This window comes from Embiotoca jacksoni, unplaced genomic scaffold (genome assembly GCF_022577435.1).
Source record: "Embiotoca jacksoni isolate LCO1_2020_lvr unplaced genomic scaffold, fEmbJac1.0.p SCAF_14, whole genome shotgun sequence".
NCBI lineage: Eukaryota > Metazoa > Chordata > Actinopteri > Embiotocidae > Embiotoca > Embiotoca jacksoni.
Genome location: NW_027185274.1, coordinates 6,571,970 through 6,591,588, shown reverse-complemented (window position 1 = coordinate 6,591,588; position 19,619 = coordinate 6,571,970). Strand labels below are relative to the sequence as shown.

The following is a 19,619-nucleotide window of genomic DNA, read 5'->3' as shown; positions in this document are numbered from 1 at the left end:
ATTGACAGTATCCAGTTACGTCTCTTTGCTATCATGTTCATAGTGCATATTGCATCAATTGTGTATGAGTCATGAATAATTGAGCAGGCACCTATGCCACCTATGCAAACGGTTGCATAAACTGGACGAAACGCGTCTGATTTTACGGCACATGCAGTGTTTCTTCCCTCTGAGTGAACAGCATGCAGACACTCTGCATCTACAGCAGAGGAGGAGCGGAGATAAGAGGGAGCGGAACCAAAGAGATGTTTCAGAAATGATCTGAGTGTCAAACCCTTTTCTTTGAGCTGAAAGGTGCTGGTAAATAGTTGGCAGTTTCCGTCTTTGTTGGGTGTTTTTGTTTTTTGAAGGGGTGGGATGCACAGTGGACATTGTAGTGTAATGCTGTTCAAGTTTTCTGCACTCCAAATAAGTAAAGATATGTTGATACTGAGTAGACTTCTTTTAAGAGAAATAAGATGTAAAGACTTAATACATGCTTCTGTAATTTGACTGAATAGAATACAGACTACATAGATAACTAATTAACTTTGAAAAGTATGTTCAAAGTGCGTCTACACTGTACCAAAATAATCTCGGCCTACCAAAATTTGCATTTTTCATACGTTTCAGCGCTCCCTCCAGCCTTGTAGAGCCCAAAGCTGCTGCAGTAGAAATAGATAAGGGCGTCCTGCGGAGTTTGAATGAATGAAGACCTTCCTCAACAGGCCGGCTTTATTCTTAAATGTCAGTGTGGACGGAAATAACAACACAATCTTGAAATAGGAAGTCATCCACTGAAAAAAAAAAAAAAGTAACAGTCAAGTCTCTGTGATGTCATCCATGTGCACCACTCGGCTTATTTGACAATTAAATTAAAAGTAACTCTCAACAGTTATTTAAACTTGAACTTCTGCAATATTTTTTTGGACTGCAGTGATATTCATGGATCTCTTTAGAACATTTCTGACTGCTAAACGTTTCATGCATTTGTATGCATCCATGTCGCTCTCTATACATTCATTTACACATTTGTAACCCTCTTCTTTATTACAGAAAAGGCCTATCTTTTCCACAGCCAATGTCATGTAGCCCCCTCTAGTGTTGTCTGTGGATATGTGCATGTACAGGACAGTATTGGATGGATTATTAGTATTATATGGACTGTCATGATTTGAACATGTTGACACTATATATACTGTATATATTTTGACATATATAATTGACACATAATTTGCAGGATCTCAGACAGCTGGTTTTAGGCCCTGCAGCAATAGATTAATCGCAGTAAGAAGAGAAGTGGGACAGTTTTGCCCAGCGGGACCAAAGATAATGTCATGTCAAGAATGAACTGTAAAGTTCATGGAATAGGGTCTATTTATATTATGTTTTTTTCTCTATATACGTTTTTCACTTAGTATTTTATATTTATGGGTAAATACACCAAGTTTAATTAGCCAATGATAAACTAGAAGTAACCCAGATTTCTGAGATTATTCACAACAAGAATCGCTTAGTTACCTAAAACAAAAAACATATGTACACAACTGTATTTCCTGCACATTACTGTTTGTTAGAACCATGCTATACTGATTGGCAACTTCATTTCCCTTTGCCTTGCAGCAGCCAGCAAAGCAGTCAGCAGAGTAGCCTGCAGAGCAGCCATGAAGATGACAGCACTCGCTTCTTGACTCCATTAATCCGAGAGGAGAGGTGAGCAGTATGTCTTTATGTTCATATGTATGGATCTCTTTTTACACAATTAAAAGAGAACAAACACAAAATACTTTCCAAGTTACAGACTAAATCACAGTGGTGATTTGATGAAAATATAACACAAAACAAAGAAGTTAATTACCACAATCAGTCTGTAAACGGTTAATTTATTGGTATTTTTATTATCATAATACTGTGAATTCAAGTCAAAGTCAGGACACACACAGGATATTTTTGTGCCTATTTAATCTCTAGAATCATGTATAAATTCATCCAAAGAGGAAGAAAAATAAAGATTTCTGATCACAGAGTATGTCCACTTCTTGCATGCGTTCTCCACTAGAGGGCAGTTTGTCTTCTCATATGTAGTCACTGTTACTTTAAGGGGATTGTTGTGCTGCAAAATTAGTTTTCATAAAAATGCAAATTACAGCCTTCAGAAAAATGTTATTCACCCTGGAAGGGATTCTGTGAAAATGGATTAAATGGAGAATTTGAATCACCCACAAACTAGTGAATAGCACACTGATACTGTTTCTGATGTGACATTAATGAGGACTACAACAGGACAGAGAGGGTTTTTTTTTTAGAGACTGACAGCTGCACAAACCTATGTTTGTTAATGTAACCAGCCCCTTTATCTGGTGTCGTCTTTTCTACTCAGTAGTCATCTAAAAGTGGCCTCATGTCAGTACCCGTACAGTGATTAGTCTCTCAGTCTGACTCGAGAGACAGCCGGACAGTATCATTACCTCTTCATCCCCTTGGGAGGTGCTGCAAATTGTCACAACAGCACCGCTGCCAGGCCGAGACATTAAATCAGTACCTGAACCTGGTGTGTAGCTGTGTGTATTTTTAATCATGTGTGTGTGCCTGGTGGCCTGGGATGTGATATGCAATTGGGTTTTTTATCGCAGATATTAACCGTGAAGTAAAGCAGCAGGGCCAGAGTAAAACTCGGTGAGCTCTTACTTACCACGAGATCAGCATGTGTCCGAAAAGTAAAAACTACCTGCAGTACCAAAGTTTTTCGAGCTGGCAGTATGTAAGTGTGTGTCCTTTTGCTTGTGCTGCAGCATTGTTTTCAGAAAACAGGAAACACAGGCACAGTTTCCAGTGTGGTTTAATTATATTGTGTGTGTTTTATGTTTAATAGCTGACATGAAAGTCTCAGGTGTTTCTGAGATAAACACATACTGTACATGCAGTCAGATGGTTTTGACTAAAGAAAAATATAACAGGTGGCTGTGTTGGATCACAACAAAACACACTAAGGATGTCCTGCACACCAAATCTCAGCCAAATTTGACACATTTAAGCTTGGCAAAGATATTTTACTTAACAATGTATTGGTCTGTCGATCCAGCCGGGGCGTTTAAAGTCACATCAGAAAGCTACAGCCTTCTAACAAAACCACAGGGTGAGAAAGTACGTGCTGAGGTTTCGTCTTCTTCTCTGGATCATTTTATGCTTTTGATGGTGCTAAATTAGCTTATGTAGCATCTGTAAAATAGTGGATCTGAAAATAGAATCCAAGCCAGTGATTGCTCAAATAATAATTAGATACGGGCTGCACAGAGGAGCTGCTGCTGATTTTTTTTTATTATAATACAAAAGTGATTTTTATCCAGAAATAGTTCAGGAATGTTCAAGTAGAAAACTCTGAACAGAACATTTGTAGGAATCCTCTTCGTCTAGCCTCATAATAACCACCCACTTAGCTGTTTTTGCTTTCAGCTCTGTCTGCCAGAGCTGAACACTACACCTCCACTCTTTCTCCCTATCCTGCACTCCTCTCCATGTTTCTCTCTCGGGCTCTCCCTCCCGCACACTCTCCTCGCTCGGTGTCTCCACTCACTCGAATTAGGAGAAGTGCCTGTCAAACCTATGGGATTTTTCGCTGCTCTTCTCTTTGCTGTGCTGGTGATAGCTAGTGAGGGGCGTCTGCAGCAGCTGCAGGGAGAACAGCGTTCTGTAGCCGGCTTTAGAGGGCACGGAATGTCATGTCTCCTCTGCAGGTAAAAACAGCTGCATCTCTGCCCGCAGGGCTGCACTGCCGCCTTTTCCCCAAACTCCACCCGTGTCGCCGTCTCCGTGCCTTGCTCTCACCGCATCGGTCTGTCGAGTCTGTGCTGCAGTTTTACTCGGTGTGCTGTGTGCAGCTGCATTTTCTGGTGAAGTGAATATGTGCCATTAGCTGGGATTTTAGCCGCCTCTGACACATCATCAGGGCGTCCGCAGAGGCTTTGGAAGAGAAGCTGGTGAAATTCGGATGATGACACGGAGACAAGTTTGCTCATTTCCTGTCATTTTCATGTTTATGCATCTGATGCTTCTGCTAAGTTCAACTCCTCCACTCTGACTGCAGATAGTTATGTAAAATCACTGTGACTTTGCTGAGTGTAATATGACTCATTGGTGAGGATGACGCAGCACATGATTGTGGGTTGTGAATCAGGATTGTACACTGAGAGACATGCCGTCCCTGGGTCAGTTCATAGTGGAGAGAGAATACTTGTATATCTGCAGTGATACTGCTTTTATTTCACACTAAATTGTCTATTAAAGGCACATTAAACACTTTTTTTTTTTTTACCCCTCTTTACTTACCGAGTAGTAGTGGTACATTAGATATATTAACATGGAAACACAACAGTGCAGTTGTAAGCAGATAAAAGGAAATTGTTCAATGTTTATTGATAATTGTGTTATTAGTCCTCCTATTTAGCACCTATTACAAGATTATGAACAGTTAATGAACCAATTGATGAACACACCCTAAGATAACTTTTCAGATGTAAAAAAAATATAATCATACAAATGAACAAAACCTTACAGTGCATTGTAAAGATTTTATCTGCTGCTCATGCATGTTTGATTAATGTAATGCTGGACTTAAAACAGTTTAAAGTTGTTATAATTACATCTATATTGTATGATGTTATACACCATACATTAACTCTTGATACACCAGTAATGGAGGCTTTATAGGATGAGTTATGGATGACGGGTTGTTCAGAAGATGATGATTAACTGCTTGATATGATACAATATGTTATCAACCAATTATTAACAGTCTGTATACAAGCAGTGGATGGATTACCATGACTGAATTCTCTCTCCTCCTCTCTTTTGTGCAGGTCTGACAGTGCAGCGGACAAAATCAGGTAGGTCTACTGTCTGACTTCTCTTCATTTACTCAGAGGAGTGGGCGGGCTTCGCATGCTGTAGTGAGCTTATGCATACAGTTTAGGGTACAGTGGGACTGGCCTTGCTGTCACCCCACTTGCCCCGGTCCGCCCACCCCACATGTGACACAGATTCACGGCTTTGTCCGCCGACCAAGGTGTCTGAATGCGCTTTATATTTGGAGAGGCCAGTGCTGAATACAGTTGCAAGCCATGGAATGCCATTGTTTGCTTTTATTGGGCAAACAACATCAGACACAAACAGGGCTTTGTGAGTTGGACACCATTGTGGAGCTTTTGGGTTTTTAGCAAGCCAGCCGGTGGCAGGTTGTCACTGTACACTGTGGGTAGAGACACACTGTGGGCAGAGACACTTTATTTTTCAGAGTGTCACAGGAGACACTGGGCCAGCCCTGAAGCAAAAAGGCATACACTGGAAAGGTGAGTGTGATGAGCAATGACGTTCTAAGTCTGAGGAACTTTGTGAGAAATGTTGGAACAAGGAGTTATATGAATAAGCTGGTTCTCCTTGATGAACTTGGTGGAGGAGAAGTTTACAATGCATTGGTTTAGTATTCCAGTTCATACATAATTCTCCTTCATATCACCTTTCAGTCCATGTTGCATAATCTGCATATAAATGGTTTGTGTCTGCTAACCCTCCCTCTATTGTGGCTGGTACTATATAATTCATAATAGCAATGAATAAAGAATTAGAGCTTTTGTATTGGAACTGGATTTCCATAATGATATGGACATAAAGGTTTGCATGTTTTTACTTTATGTGAAAACAGAAATTGACAGTTTGCTGCGTTGCCATAACCATGAAGGCTCTCTGCTCTTTGTTGTGTGTGTATTTGTGTGCGCATGCTTGCAGCAACCCGTCAGGAGAAGCATTGTTTGTCCTGCACATTTTTCTGAGCTAAATGGACACTGTTATTTTGGTGTATTTGTGTGCGTGCGCTCTGCTATGTGTGTGTCTGCTGGGGTATATTTTGAGTGGTCAGTCATGCGAGTTGAGTGACTCGCAGGCCAGGCTGTGTTTAAACCACTAGGAGTCTCTGTACTCCAGTATTTAGTCCATTGTCTGTCAAGCCTGTAGTTGTTCCTTTTGAGGGGAATTGATGGGATTTTTTTTTTTTTTTTAATTCACACTGCAGCAAGTCAGAACGTCAGAAAAGATATTTCACAGATGAACAGGTAGCACAGTTGTATGAAGAGTTTGGAAAAACCCTTCCGACTAACAGCGAGACTGTTTTTTAATCTTGAGGGTCAGATTTGGCTGAAAATCAATCATTAGACTAGGTGATGCTTCTTTTTGTTGGAAGTGTTGAATGTGATGTCACCACCTACATTCTTTTTGACCCTTTTAAATGTAAACCTCTGTTTGTGTGAATAGAGTTCACACTGGTGACCCCTCGGCACTCGGAAGCCCTCTTGGTACTCTTCATAGCGAGAAAGACCACCGATTGCTGCAGCAGCTCCTTCATAATCTGCATAATTTTGCGGCGGGTAGTACAAACAAGGCCGACAGAGGTGTCATCAGGTTAGAGGAGTGTAAATATTAAGTGAAAAACACAATGAATTGAATACTGATGGTGTTTAAGCTTCAATAATAGAACGTGTGTTTTTTAAGGTTTTTAAAGATTAGTTAATTAGCCACCCATGAAAAATGAGGTGCAAAATATACTGTTTGCTAATGGTTGTTTTACTAATTTGATAATAAATCTGCTGTCTATATTAGTGAGAAAATATGAATATATTATAATTTTTCACCTACAACCAGATAATGTTAAATCATCCGTCTTGCTTCAATCCAAAGGCATTTCTTATACATTGTTTAGTTTCTGTAGCCATTGTAACCCCACTGCAGCTATTTCCTTAGTCTTGAGTCACACACACACTGCGCAAGATCAATGCTTGCTTACTGTACAAGAGCAACTGTAAATAATGCATGCCAAAAGCCCAGTGGGTGGATAAAGTGAGCAGGATGCAAGTGCAATTGGAAGCTCTGTGGTTTGCTTGTTTGAAAGTGGAGTTTGACTGAGTTGTCATCATGTCCACAAGGCAGAAGGAAGTTGTGATGTATGCTGTGTCTGAAAACAGACAGTAAGTGGCTGCAGAGTTAAATATAGTAACAGTTCTGTTGCTGAGATTCTCCTGAACCGTCCTGCTTGGTTCTTCCTGTCTTTGTTCTAACATTGGCACCTGCTCATTTGCCTTCTCAATTGCTGGATGATCGATCATGGTCTGTAGTTTGAGACATTAGCTTCCAGTGATGGAGGTCAGCATAATCTGATCTTAGTCTTTACTTTGTGCTGGTGCCTCAGAAAAGCAGCGATCCAATGATACTCAGAAAATAGAGGAGTTATTGATTTCTGGTTCTGGATTACTTTCAAACAAGGAAAGGATAAGTCAGTAGAGTCACGTTAATTCACCCAAACCAGGCCCAGAATAAAATATTGTGATGCTTTTCATTGTAAAAAAAAATATTTTAAAATTTGCTAAAATATTTCTATGAATTCTCTTATCATGAATTATTCAGTTTGTGTTGACAAAAATATTATTAATATGCATGATAGCCCAGTCCTGAGCTCCATCACTGCTGAATTTCAATGTGATATCTGAATCCTCTGGCCAGTCGTCCCTAATGATTCCTGCAGGGCACTAGATGCAGCTCGACTGTAAACAAGATGGTATCAGTGCATTCAAACGATGATGAGAATGAACTAAGTGGATATTTTTGTGGGTCATTGACTTTGACGGGGTCGTTACATCCGCCAGCTGCGATGAATTCATGACGTAGCTGCCATCCCGCCTCCATATTCATGTGTGTTTGTATTTGTGTGCATGCAGCCACTGTATCAATGATGTGCCGCCTCAGAAAGATGCTGTGATGCAGCGGCTGAGTACGGCGATTGCACGCACGCAGCTTGTAGACAGCAGACTGGAAGACGGAGGAGGAGGAGAGACGGAGGAAGTGAAGGAGAGCAGAGCAGGGGGAGGGAGGGAGGCTGATGAAGCAGGGAGTGGAGGAGACGCGGTGAAGGACCACCCTCGTTGAGCGTAGCCGCTCGCACGGAGCCTACCAAAGGGACCTTCCCACACACACACCATTGCCAGCCAGCCAATCAGAGCGCTCACATCCTTGATCCATCCTCCCTCGTACAACTGCTCATCCCTGGCTCAGCAAAGCAGATGTGAGGTGATACGGTAGGAAGCGAGTCCGAGCCACCTGGATAGAAAACTGAAACTCACTGTGTTTCTTGTATACGTAGTAGTGATTTAACAGTCACTGGAATTGTGGACAAGGAAACGACTGCTTTAGTGTCGATCAGCGGCGTCCAGTCAGCCTGGACATCCTGCGGCTTCTCTACCAGCGTTTTGGCTGAACAAGTGTTCGTCTGCATCACCTCTGCTTGCAACTGAGACATGATTTCTCCTCTGACTGATATTGGATGTGCTGAGTAAGAGATCAGGACAAGGGGGATTGCGAGGCTTGCCGATGATGACAAAGCATGCTGGACAAGTGACAATTTGACAACGAAACAGCGAGGCAGTGACTGAGGAGGGGCCATGAGAGCCAGGAGAGAGGCCAGGATGGTGTCTGCCTGTTCACCATGCACAAACATAAGGTCAGGTCTGATTTCTTTCACCTGTCTTTAGTTGCAGCACATTATTATCCTGTAGCCAAACAGAATATTAGCTGGCATGAATACCCGAACTGGTGCATGAAATGAATATGAAACTTAATGTGTGACTTTTATAACCTGGACTTCATCACAAAAATACAGTTTGTAGAATTAGTACAATAGGATTTGTAAATTTAAAGTTTATGGAAGATATGAAATGCAAGATGTGTTCCAAAGATGTTCTTACAGTTAAAAATCATATGTCAACCTGACGTATGCTACTGTATCTAATATGATCTGGTCGTTTTCACACACTACCCACTGTATCCAAAACTGGTCGTCAGGCCCTGTGATACTCATCCTGTAATTATCTAACAAATCAAGTAATAATGTAGCTTCCACTGACCAAATCACATGATCTAGATGTCCCAGGTATTGTTTCACAGCTGTACCCTTTCCTGTTTGACGTTTCCTTAAAAAAGCATCTGCTCTATCTCTGACAACAAAATGTCAATCTTTTTTTTTTTAAGTTGCTTTAGCATTCAGAGATGCAGACAAACCTCTTGCAACTGAAGGTTAATATAAACTTAAATGTTTAATACATAATTACATTCATAGTGTACTATCACTGTGACTGTTTTTGTTCTAGTTAGGGTGGGGCTTGTGTTAAAAATGTGATGAGAAGAACTTTTTGTCGCCCTTTTTTTTCCTTTAGCAATTCATTGAATTGGGAAAATGTGTCAAAGTGATTAATGAACACATTCATTTACCTCAAACTGATGAATGCACGGGTGTGGCAGAGTAAATCACAGTGTGCCACTCCAGTCCACTTCACACACATGCACATACACATTTGTGCACCGGGGATTTTCCAGCTGGCCTCTAAATCTCCACTGTGATCTCTGCTCCCCAGGTCCATCAAGGGCAATTTGATTAGTTACTGTGCCTGTCGACAAGGATACAGGGCAGTCCTGGGACTGCTTTAGGTTGCCCTATCTCTAAGCTCCTACATGAATCACCAATGTTATTACGGATCGAAAGAAGAGCTAGCAGCTCAAGCACACTCTGATTCATTATTTCAGCTGTAAGATGATGAAAAACTTCCTCATTTGCTTTAATGGAAAGAAGCAATTGCTAAGTAAAGTGTCAGATTTCTTTCGTACTTTCAAAAAGTGCTGCTGCTCCTCATCCTTATTTATTGAAGTTGTATGACGAGTGTTATACCATTCATAAAGTAAGATTGCATTTTTTTACTATTGCAGTTAATTAAATCCACCAAATGTTGTAGGTTTTATTCCTCTGCAATCGAAGAAATTATTAATTTTAACTTCAACTAAATTGAAAAAAGAAAATGGCTGCAAAGTTAATGGTTAGTTAGTAGTGAATTAATAGGCTACGAAGACAGATGTGGAGGAGAGGGGTTAATGCAATACTTGTCATGCTACTGATACCATGCGACCAGAATGCTGGCTGTTTTCAGTGAGTGTGCTGATGTTCTTGAAAGGTCTTAATGTGCTCACCATTCATCAAGGCTACTGCAGTTTCCCTGCGTCACACTACAATAAAAGATTAATTCAAATTTGGCCAAAACTTGTATCAAATTGATGCGGGCCACTAACATATATGTATAAGTAGTTGTATTCATTGTGTAGATTTTCAGTTTGAAATGTAAGTTTCATGGGTAAAAATGTAGGTATGCACATTTAAATGAAAATTTTGCCAACAAAGTTTAATTATATCTTCCAGTTTGACATATTTGAAAATGAAATATCAATTGTCGTTAAACTAAATTAATGTAGTGTTTCTAAGGGATTAAAGATTATCTAGAAGGGGCCAAAAAAATTAAAATAATAAAACCTGCAGCATCCCCTGCTGGACCATGAAGCTTCTACTTCATGAACAACTGCTGTAGATAATGAAATTTAGAAATAAACCTGAACACAGGACATATGGTTCTTCATCTGCAGACTCCAGTTTTTGGCTGGATTGATTGAAATTGTTTCAGAAGTGTTCCTTTACAGCTATCCAATTTAGATCAAACCCCCCCAAAAAAAACAAACCATTCAGCTATTTTTAAGACCAATTGTTTTTATTTTTATTTATTTTCTTTCTTTTTTTTTTTTTTCTTTCCCAATCTGGACCTGCGTAGTACTTGTTATATCACGCCCTCTGTTTTGAGCCAGCTGTTGATGTCGCACGTTGAAGGTGACTCATTAAGTACCCCTGTCTGTCGACAATCTGTCTGTCACTGGCACACCCACTTACCGCTTTTGTGAAAGGCTTTGTGTTCCTGCTGGGTGGACATCTGCCTCACTGTAGAGTTACACAAGGAGTTATGCCATGCACATATGCCATTTAATGGAATAAAACTAAGTATAGACCTTTCCTGGTCTTTCATCGATGAGTTTAAGAGACAGGTCCATCTGTGTCTGTCCACAGTTGGAGCTGAGACCAGTCTATCTGTCATTTGGTCAGCTAATATACAGTGTAGTTAGTGGAGCGTTGGTTTTGGGGGTGAATTTGAGGTCTGTTAGATAATGAAGTTGGACTTCATTCAGTCTATTGCGCATCTCAAAGTCGTAAATTGAGCCACTTAAATCACTGTATGTGGGCAAGGATGAGGAGACAGGTAGAGCAGCTCGAACCAGCCACTCTGTACATCCAGGTGTCAGGTTTGCAGAACATACCCAAGTGGGCCGAGCGTTTGCATTCAGCAGGTTTTCACTGCTGACTAATCACAGGGGCTCCAATGAATCACGGTGTAAATCACATATGTTCATCAGCAAATCGGTCCCGCTGATCACGCTAAATGTCTATATCTCTGCCCCAGCACGCAACATTTAATTCATTTATTTCTGCAAACAAGCACTTCTACCCCCATGCATATCCACAGGGACAAACCTTAGATGTGTTGTAGGTGGAGAGCCGTCTGTTATGTAAAAAAGAATAGCACAGTTGTTGCAGAACACTCAGGCTGCAACTTACGATCACTTTTATTTTTCATTAGTCCGTCGATTATGATCGCAATTAATCGATTAGTTGTTGAGTTTATAAAATGTTAGAAAATGTTGTCTTCAGATGACATGTTTTGTATGTTTGACTTATTGTCCTAAAAATGGTTTAAATGATAATAATAATAAAAAAAAAAGATTGTTGAATGGGTGTAGTCTTGCAGTTAAATTCAAAGACCTTAGTCAAACTTCATCTCCATGCCAGTTGGCCTTTCTAATATTTTCGTGTTCACTGGAAGGTCTGTTTTTTTTTCTGGATTTATAAATCAAATTGTGTAATTTGTAATCTGTCTTCTCTGAATTGCCTTCCTCCATCACGGACGTGATAGATTTCCTCCGTCGCCATTCCAATGGATTATTCTTACTTACGGCTTCCGCTGTTCCTCTACATCGTACATCTGAAAAAGAGCAACACATCCATGGTCAATGTTACATAGCAGCTCCTATATTATCATAGTGGCTGTCAAAGCAATTTGACACTACATTTATTTTGACTCCATTTAGCAGCAGCACACAGAGGCATTAGCTAAATGACCTTTAGTCTCGGCAGGTAATACCTCAGTTAATCAATTTCTCTGTGAGGAAAATATTAAACCTTACCACCTCAGTGAGGGGTGTGAGATCTGCGGAAGGTGTTGCACAGCCGGATGAAACTTCTCAATAGCTGCTGGGAAGCTCAGTCAGGGGTAAAGGAGTGGGAAGAAATTGCTCTGACTGGAGAGGCAAATGTATTATCAGGTGTCACAGCAAAAATGAATTGATTGAATAGATGGAGGAGTGGTTGAGGGCCTCTGATCGCAGTGATTCATGGAACACGTGGGCGCTCAGTATTGAGTCACTGGCGGCATTGGAGGGAGAGGACTGCACTCTGCAAGCCCAGTAATCTACTGATTCACTTTACACATGCACACACAAGCACACAAAGGCACACGCACATGTAAATGATGTGGGAAATGGGATTCTCAAACAATTATTGTTTGAATTCCCGAGACTGGAATAAAACTAACAGTAGCTATCACAGGATATTTACAATCAAATTAGGTCTTGTAATTTGAATGCAAGTGTTCAACAAGTAATCATATCGAGATCGTATCATCTAAAAGGTAATCTGTACAAAGTACAGAGAATATAACCCAGAACCTTTTCATGAAGACCATAATAACTAATAACAAACAGTACATTATAATTTTTTATTATTTTTTAGTCTACAGACTTTAGAAACTTCAGCACACATAATCGATACATGAGTATATTAGTTCAACTGTCATCAAGACAATTTCATGATGAATAATCAAAGAGGAGATGCTACCAAAACTTCTCATTTACTCTTCTCTACCTTCACTGATAGGCCAAGCAAAAGAAGTGGAAGAAACTGATATGGAAACCCCAAAGGTAGGCTATAACTCGACGAGCATAAGACACTCCACACAGCAGCGACATAATATGGGCAGTTTGGATGTGCTTCATGTCTTTAAAGCAAACATAAACAATAGCTTGTAGCACATTGTATCATCCTTCATCCTGTATATGCTCACCCATGCTATATATTTTATTTAATCAAAGTACGTTCTTATTCATCATAAATTGTAAAAACGCACTGCTAGTGATCCCCTCAGAGAATGCCATACTTAAGCCCACCAAGAGAGGGAGCTGCTCTGGCATGCTGTAGTGTATATAGATCCCGCAAAGTGAACCTAGCTCCCATTCACTTCTTCTGGTCCTCAGATTTCACAGTGGGTGACATTCAGGAGAAAAACTGCAGTATGATCATTTCCTGAAACACTGTCAGCATTGTCCTTTACAAGAGCACAACTGGGTTATATGATACTCTGGTTACTCTGCCTTCAATATGGGCCGACCATAGTCTAAATACTGAAAGCCTCGCCGCAAGGATAAGGCTCTAGACATGCCGCTGTGATGTGAGGTGAAAAGCTTAACTGATAAGGGACACGCCACTGATTTTACAAGATCAGTTTACTAGTCAGGAGGAGATTTGCTCAGCATGTAGTTGGTAAAATCTCCTGTGGTCACTTCTATCCTTGATGATGTCCAGATGCTCTGCCGTCGGAGAAAGTCTGTGTTACAAACTAGTTTTGTGGCATTTGAAAGACGTTAATGTTCACTTGGCAGGGAAAGTGTCACAGAAGATGCTGTCTAGTTGCATTATGGGAAATGTAGGTTCCATTCTTTTAGAGTTTCCCCATTCAGGACTTGAAGTCAGAATATCTTCTCCGCCGCGGCCTCAATTTTGCCCTTTCTTGCTTTATGGCGCTGCAATAATAAATCACCAGAGTGCCTCTTTAAATGAGAAATAGAACAAAATATTCTTTTCATGTACAGTTTAACTCTTGCTGATTACTTATAACTAGAACCCAACAGATATTTGACTTTTGAGACTGATATAATATTAGGGAGTAAAAAAGTTATTCTTTACATGTAATGTGTATAAAATATGTGTAAACACATTTTACGATGATCCCTGAAATGTAGTTGTCAAACACCTTTGACACTTCTGACAAAGATGTGTGATGGTGGCCAGATATTTTACAGTTTATCCTCCGCGCACGCATCAGTGCACTGAAATGGTGAACTTCACCGGGAATTTGATCATTTCATATAACTATTTATAAAACAAATAGAACCATTTCTAATTAACCCCAAGCATCTTTTTATGCATTATGTTTTGTCATATCGGCTGACAGAAACGCAGATTCAGACATATCTGCGAGTGTGATGGGCCTTTATCGTCAGATAAAGTTGTCATTGACTCTGCTTGTGACATAAACATTTGGAAGTATTACACGCATGATTGTTCACAAACCTGTCCAGTAAAGTGTGTTTGTTGCATCTCACACATAAACACAATACATTTTAGTTTTGTGTATGAATAATTTGGATGTGTCATTTTGTATCTAGGCTGAGCTCACATCTTTGTACATTTGCTATACTTTGCTGGAATGTTTTGAAAACAAATATAATTTTTTTTCCTGCAAGGAATCTAACATCAACCAGTTTCTTGCTACAAAACATCTGTGTAGTGATGGCAGGCACTGAGACAAGTGTAGCTTAGATGTATTGTAGTGTCGTTCTTTACCCGGGAGTCAGAACCTGCAGGAAGTCGTAAGGAGGAAGTGAGCCTCTTTGTTTTGGAAAACAAAACCAACTCTTCAGTAGCTCCAAACTTTTCTGGTGAAAAATGGCTTGAACAATGACATTTCCATCCAGTTTAGTGATCCGAATGTTGAATTTTAGGGTAAAAATTCATCGTTCTTGACCCTCTCTGGCTAAACTAAAAGATGGATCAGTAAGATGCTGTTGTGGTTCCTTCTGGGCATAACTTGATGCTTTTCTGTTTTTTCTGATTTTCAGAGCAACACATTTCATCTGTCACAAGTAGACTTACAGATGAGTCAAATGCACATGCAGTTTTGTGGATATTTGATTAAACTATTATACATTTAATTTTGCTGTGTTATCTGAACATTTATATTGGTGGGCCTTATTTTTGAATCACTGATTATGGCATTATGCACTCCTAAATTTTACCTTAACTGTGGTGGGTGGCTTTCTTGGAATGGGGTCACACCACTGACAGAATCCCTCAGCAAGGTATTAACCACTAAGAATTGATTGAAGAACAGAGCATGAAATGGCAGGAACACTGAACACTGCTCCAAAGTTGTACATTTGTTTCCGAATGGTACCTATTAGACCACATGAGGAGTTGCATAAGATGGCCATGATGTTATCTGTTTCAGGACTTTATCCTTCTTTGTAGTATTTGACTTTGTTGATGTAATCCACGCTTTCAAGTCTTCATCCACAGCGTAGGCTTGTTGTGAAAAAAAAAAAAAAAAAAAAGCTTTGCTGATTTCATCAATGCAAAGTTGAGATGTTTGAAAGTTTGAGGCTTTGCTGCTTTGTCACCATCAGTGATGTAGATCATTCATGAGGCTCTACATAGCTCAAGTGCTGCTCTTGACGGCCATTGTCCGTCGGAGTTTGTCTGGGAGGGGTCAGTCAATATCTCTCCACCTAAGCCCTCATCTCATCACTGCTCTACAGCCAGAGTCCTTTCATATAAAAATAGCCTTCCTCACTCAAACTTCAAGTTCATCCTTCAGAGTATGTTTTTGCAAGTTAGTGCCACTTAAATACCACTAAATGCACTAATACAGAGTGAACATCATTTATGCAGCGTCATTCATGCAACTGCTGTGTTTTTCATAAATTTGCCATCTTAAATATAGTGTAATTTTAGGTTATTGTCGGGACACAGATGGGGCTTTTCTTTCACCCATCTGTGTTTTGACTATTACCGATGAGGAACGACCCCCTCGGTGACAGCACATCTCACCATGTTGGTTTTCACACCACAGTCTCTCCTGCTCACTAGTGATGAGGTCATGTGGACCTATTTCATAACTGTGTGACGACTGAGCTGGCGTTGTGTAGTTATGTAATAAGAAATAGAAAAGAAGGTTATCAATTATATCCCAAAGGTTTTGGATATCCAGACAAAACAAGAGAGAAAAACAAAAGAAGAAGAAATACAAATGGCACAATTCAGTATTAAAACAGATTGTGTACACCAACAGTCTTTTTAACAGAAAAAATGAATGGATACAAATATGTTTTAATTTGTCAACTATGATTGTAACTATATGACTGAAAGCACCCGCAACACTATGAAGTATTGTATTTCAGTGATCAACGAGTGGTTAGAAAGCTCCCCTTAAGCGACTCGTTGACATTTCCATCCCCAGATAGGAGTGTCAGCAGTGCAGTGTTACAGTAGCAGCTTAAATGTATACCGTACACTACTGGATGTGGACTAGATCTGGAGAGATCAGTGAAACCTGATCTCGCCGTGTCGTGACATAATTTTTCTAAGCAGGGCAGCTGTGTATTCGAGGAGCTCAGGGTCATGGATGAGATGAGTCACTGATGTGCTGCATGATAGCAACAGGCTGGAGGTACACAAAGACTTCTTGTGTCATTGTGTTGTTATCCAAAAGATGAACTCATTATCAATTTGCTCATATTAATCAATGAATCATTTGGGATTAATTTGAATTCACATGTATTGATAACACAAATGCTGTGAATCCAGAGCATCTTGTTGGTGAAGAATCTTTTATTGAAACGGTTTTATGCAAAATCAGTCCTAAATCCTGGATACAAATAAACATTTCAGACCCCTTCTGTCAATTATCCCTTTAAAAGTCGATGCGCTCCATTAAAAGCCTCTTAAAAGTTGCCCTCTAGCTCAAAGCCACAATGCCGCTGGTAGCCAATTAACCTTTAGTGTTGCAGCAAAGGTAACAGCAAAGACATTAGTCTTTTGGCTCTGTATGTTAGCATATATGTGCTGGCTAAAAAGATTTATCTACTGTTACAAATGTTTATACTGCAGGACTGTTTGAATGATTAACATTACGCGCAGTGGTTGTTGTACTTTCATGATAAATGTTAGCTTTAGCTTGGTTCCTGGAAAGGTCGGCTCCTAATGGGTTTAACTAGTGGGGGGTTTTTTTTATACCAACTAATTGGTCAAATTACTCTATAAAAGTACTAATTTCTTTACACTCAGCTTCAATTGTTTAACAAATGTTGTCTGCAAAATGGTGTATTCTGTTGTTTTTTTGACTTGTCTGATAACGGCCTCCCACATTTCACCAACTCTTGTTTTGTAGGCTCTATTCTACGTATTCCACTAGCTGAACATTTGGTATCTACTATCGTCACAAAGCTTTGATTTAAAACTTAATCTCTAATTTTAAAATCTTATATTAAGCAGGCTCCCTGAAAGGAAAAGGAAAAACCTTCACGGGGAAAGCAGCTAAGACTAATTTTCTGGTAAACACAGCTAGGAATCAGCGTTTCAAAATTAATTTGGGCTGTGGGTAGTTAATGTTATAGTAGTTTAGCAATATCATTGAGTTTGAGAAGCAGGATCTCACTCGGGATGTCATACGAGCTGAGCTCATCAAGTGACTGCTAAAATCATTTCAAGCATCATCATCAGTTTACAGTGAAACAATAACATACAGTTTTAAGAAATGTGTGATACACAATGTTTTTCAAGCGATAACTTAAGAAAATATTTTTGCTTGAGCATGACAAATATTAACAAGTACTAGATATTCAAACTCTCATTAATACTGAAACTGAAAATCATAGTCTGTCCATTACATTTAAACACTAGCCTACTACAGTCATAGTCGTTACTATATGTCATTAAGCATTGAGATATTTAACAGGGTATAAAACGGGTATAATTTTTCACCCTTAGCAATTGTAAATAAAATCCAGATTTGAATCACAATTAGAAAAATCCTACTTAACGAGCATCAAACATGTCACTGTATATATTCTATTGTCCCTCAAGCCTACACCTACAGTATGGTTTCAGTTAACAGGGATAATCCCAAACTCCATTTTTCTACCACCGCTCTCTTCTCTCTTTGCTTTGTTTAGTAATTATGGATGTGTGTTGGAGGTTTGTTCAAAAAGAAACATCGGCCTATTTTCATCCCGCTCGCTGCAGCAGAAACAGGAAGTGGAGAGCTTTTTTAAATGAGTGCTTTAATGTCAGCACGTGCTCGACTTTGTTCTTTTATTCATGGCACATGTGACAGACACGCAGAAGGCCATCTGTATTTCATTTTATCACTTTTTGGGTCAGCCTAATATTGAACAGGATTCCTATCCCTCGCAGTATCGCTCGTTTTCTTTGCTATCGAACATGTTTTCCCATCGCCATCATCACTCTCCTTCACTCTCCGTCCCTGCACTGCCTTTATGTTTTTGTCAATGTCGGATGTCTGCCTAGTGTCTCTTCTGTCCTCGGTGTAATGCCTGCTGCTTGTGTGTTTTCACCACAATATAAAATGTACTCAGGCCTCCGACTTAGCTGGTTTCTTTTGTGTTGTTGTCCTATGTTTGCATCTGTTTATCCTTATTCTTACTGTGAGACGTCTCCTGTGTTCCTGGTTTATATTTTGCCTCTGTTACTCGTTCATGTCAGCCTGTATCTCTACACCATCGGTTTTAAATTCACACCTCCTTCCCATTATGAAACATCAAACGACGCGTGCCCTGTTACTATAGTTCCTACATTATCCACCCATTGTTACCCATCATAATATTGTTATATGGTATACGTTTTGTCATTTTCTGGTTTCAAAAGCTGTCTCACAATAAATGTAATTTTTTGAAGTATGTTGTGAAAGAACCAATAGTCATCCCTACACCATTATTGCAATATTAATAGAGTTATTTGGTCAAAAATATTGTGCTATTTAAATTGTTCCGTATCACCCAATCCTGATTACAATATCAAAACCTCTATTGTGATATCAATATATTACTGCTCAACCCTATTTACACTTCCCATGATTTTTTTTTTTTAAACTAATTTTAGGTTTTATTGATTACTTTTAAAACCCCATTCCAAAAGAGTTGGGACGCTGTGTAAAATATAAATAAAAAACGTATGGGATAACTTGAAAATCATGTTAAATCCATATTTGATTGAAAAGAGACAAAAGACAAATTATACAAATTTGAAAGTGAGAAGTTGTTTTATGAAAAATATGTGCTGCATCATATGAGTCGGGACAGATATGGATATAAACCCCAACTTGACTGGTTGGTTAAGGCGTATTTCTGAGTTGTTTGTTTTTAAACCTAATGATTTTAGGATTTGTCTGTTGTTTGCTCCTCAATGAGAAACACTCTGTAACACGGATTTGAAAAGGACACCATAAATGAAGATAATAGAGACATTTTTTATTTTTTATTAATGATTATTTTCTAGTTTGTGGATTTAGCTCTGCATGTGCATATAGTATTTGCAGGGTGTGAATGTATGCTCTCTCTCTCTCTCTCTCTCTCTCTCTCTTTTCACTGTGACCTTGAGAACTCAGATTATCCAACACGGTCAATTCATCAATAAACAAACGGTCAGCCAGTCACATGATCACCCATTTCCCTCTCTGATCGGATAGTAAAGACAAATCTATGGGGGTTATCCATGTTGACGGAAAACAGTACAAACGTAATCCTATGCTGTATTACAAAGGAAGGAA

At 39.5% G+C, this 19,619-nt stretch overlaps 1 protein-coding gene across 5 annotated transcripts in view; it reads left to right on the top strand.

Annotated features, from left to right (window-relative positions):
* gramd1bb (GRAM domain containing 1Bb) overlaps nt 1-19,619 on the top strand; it is a 108,612-nt gene that overhangs the window by 42,402 nt on the left and 46,591 nt on the right. For 2 of the 5 annotated variants that reach the window (XM_069147670.1, XM_069147672.1), the window contains 2 exons: nt 1,603-1,692; nt 4,836-4,862. In XM_069147670.1, the coding sequence (XP_069003771.1) occupies nt 1,603-1,692; nt 4,836-4,862 (117 nt within the window). Of the gene's footprint in view, nt 1-1,602; nt 1,693-3,644; nt 3,714-4,835; nt 4,863-8,309; nt 8,519-12,874; nt 12,919-19,619 lie in introns of those variants that run through there. The other 3 variants (XM_069147673.1, XM_069147676.1, XM_069147675.1) reach the window with 3 other exon arrangements.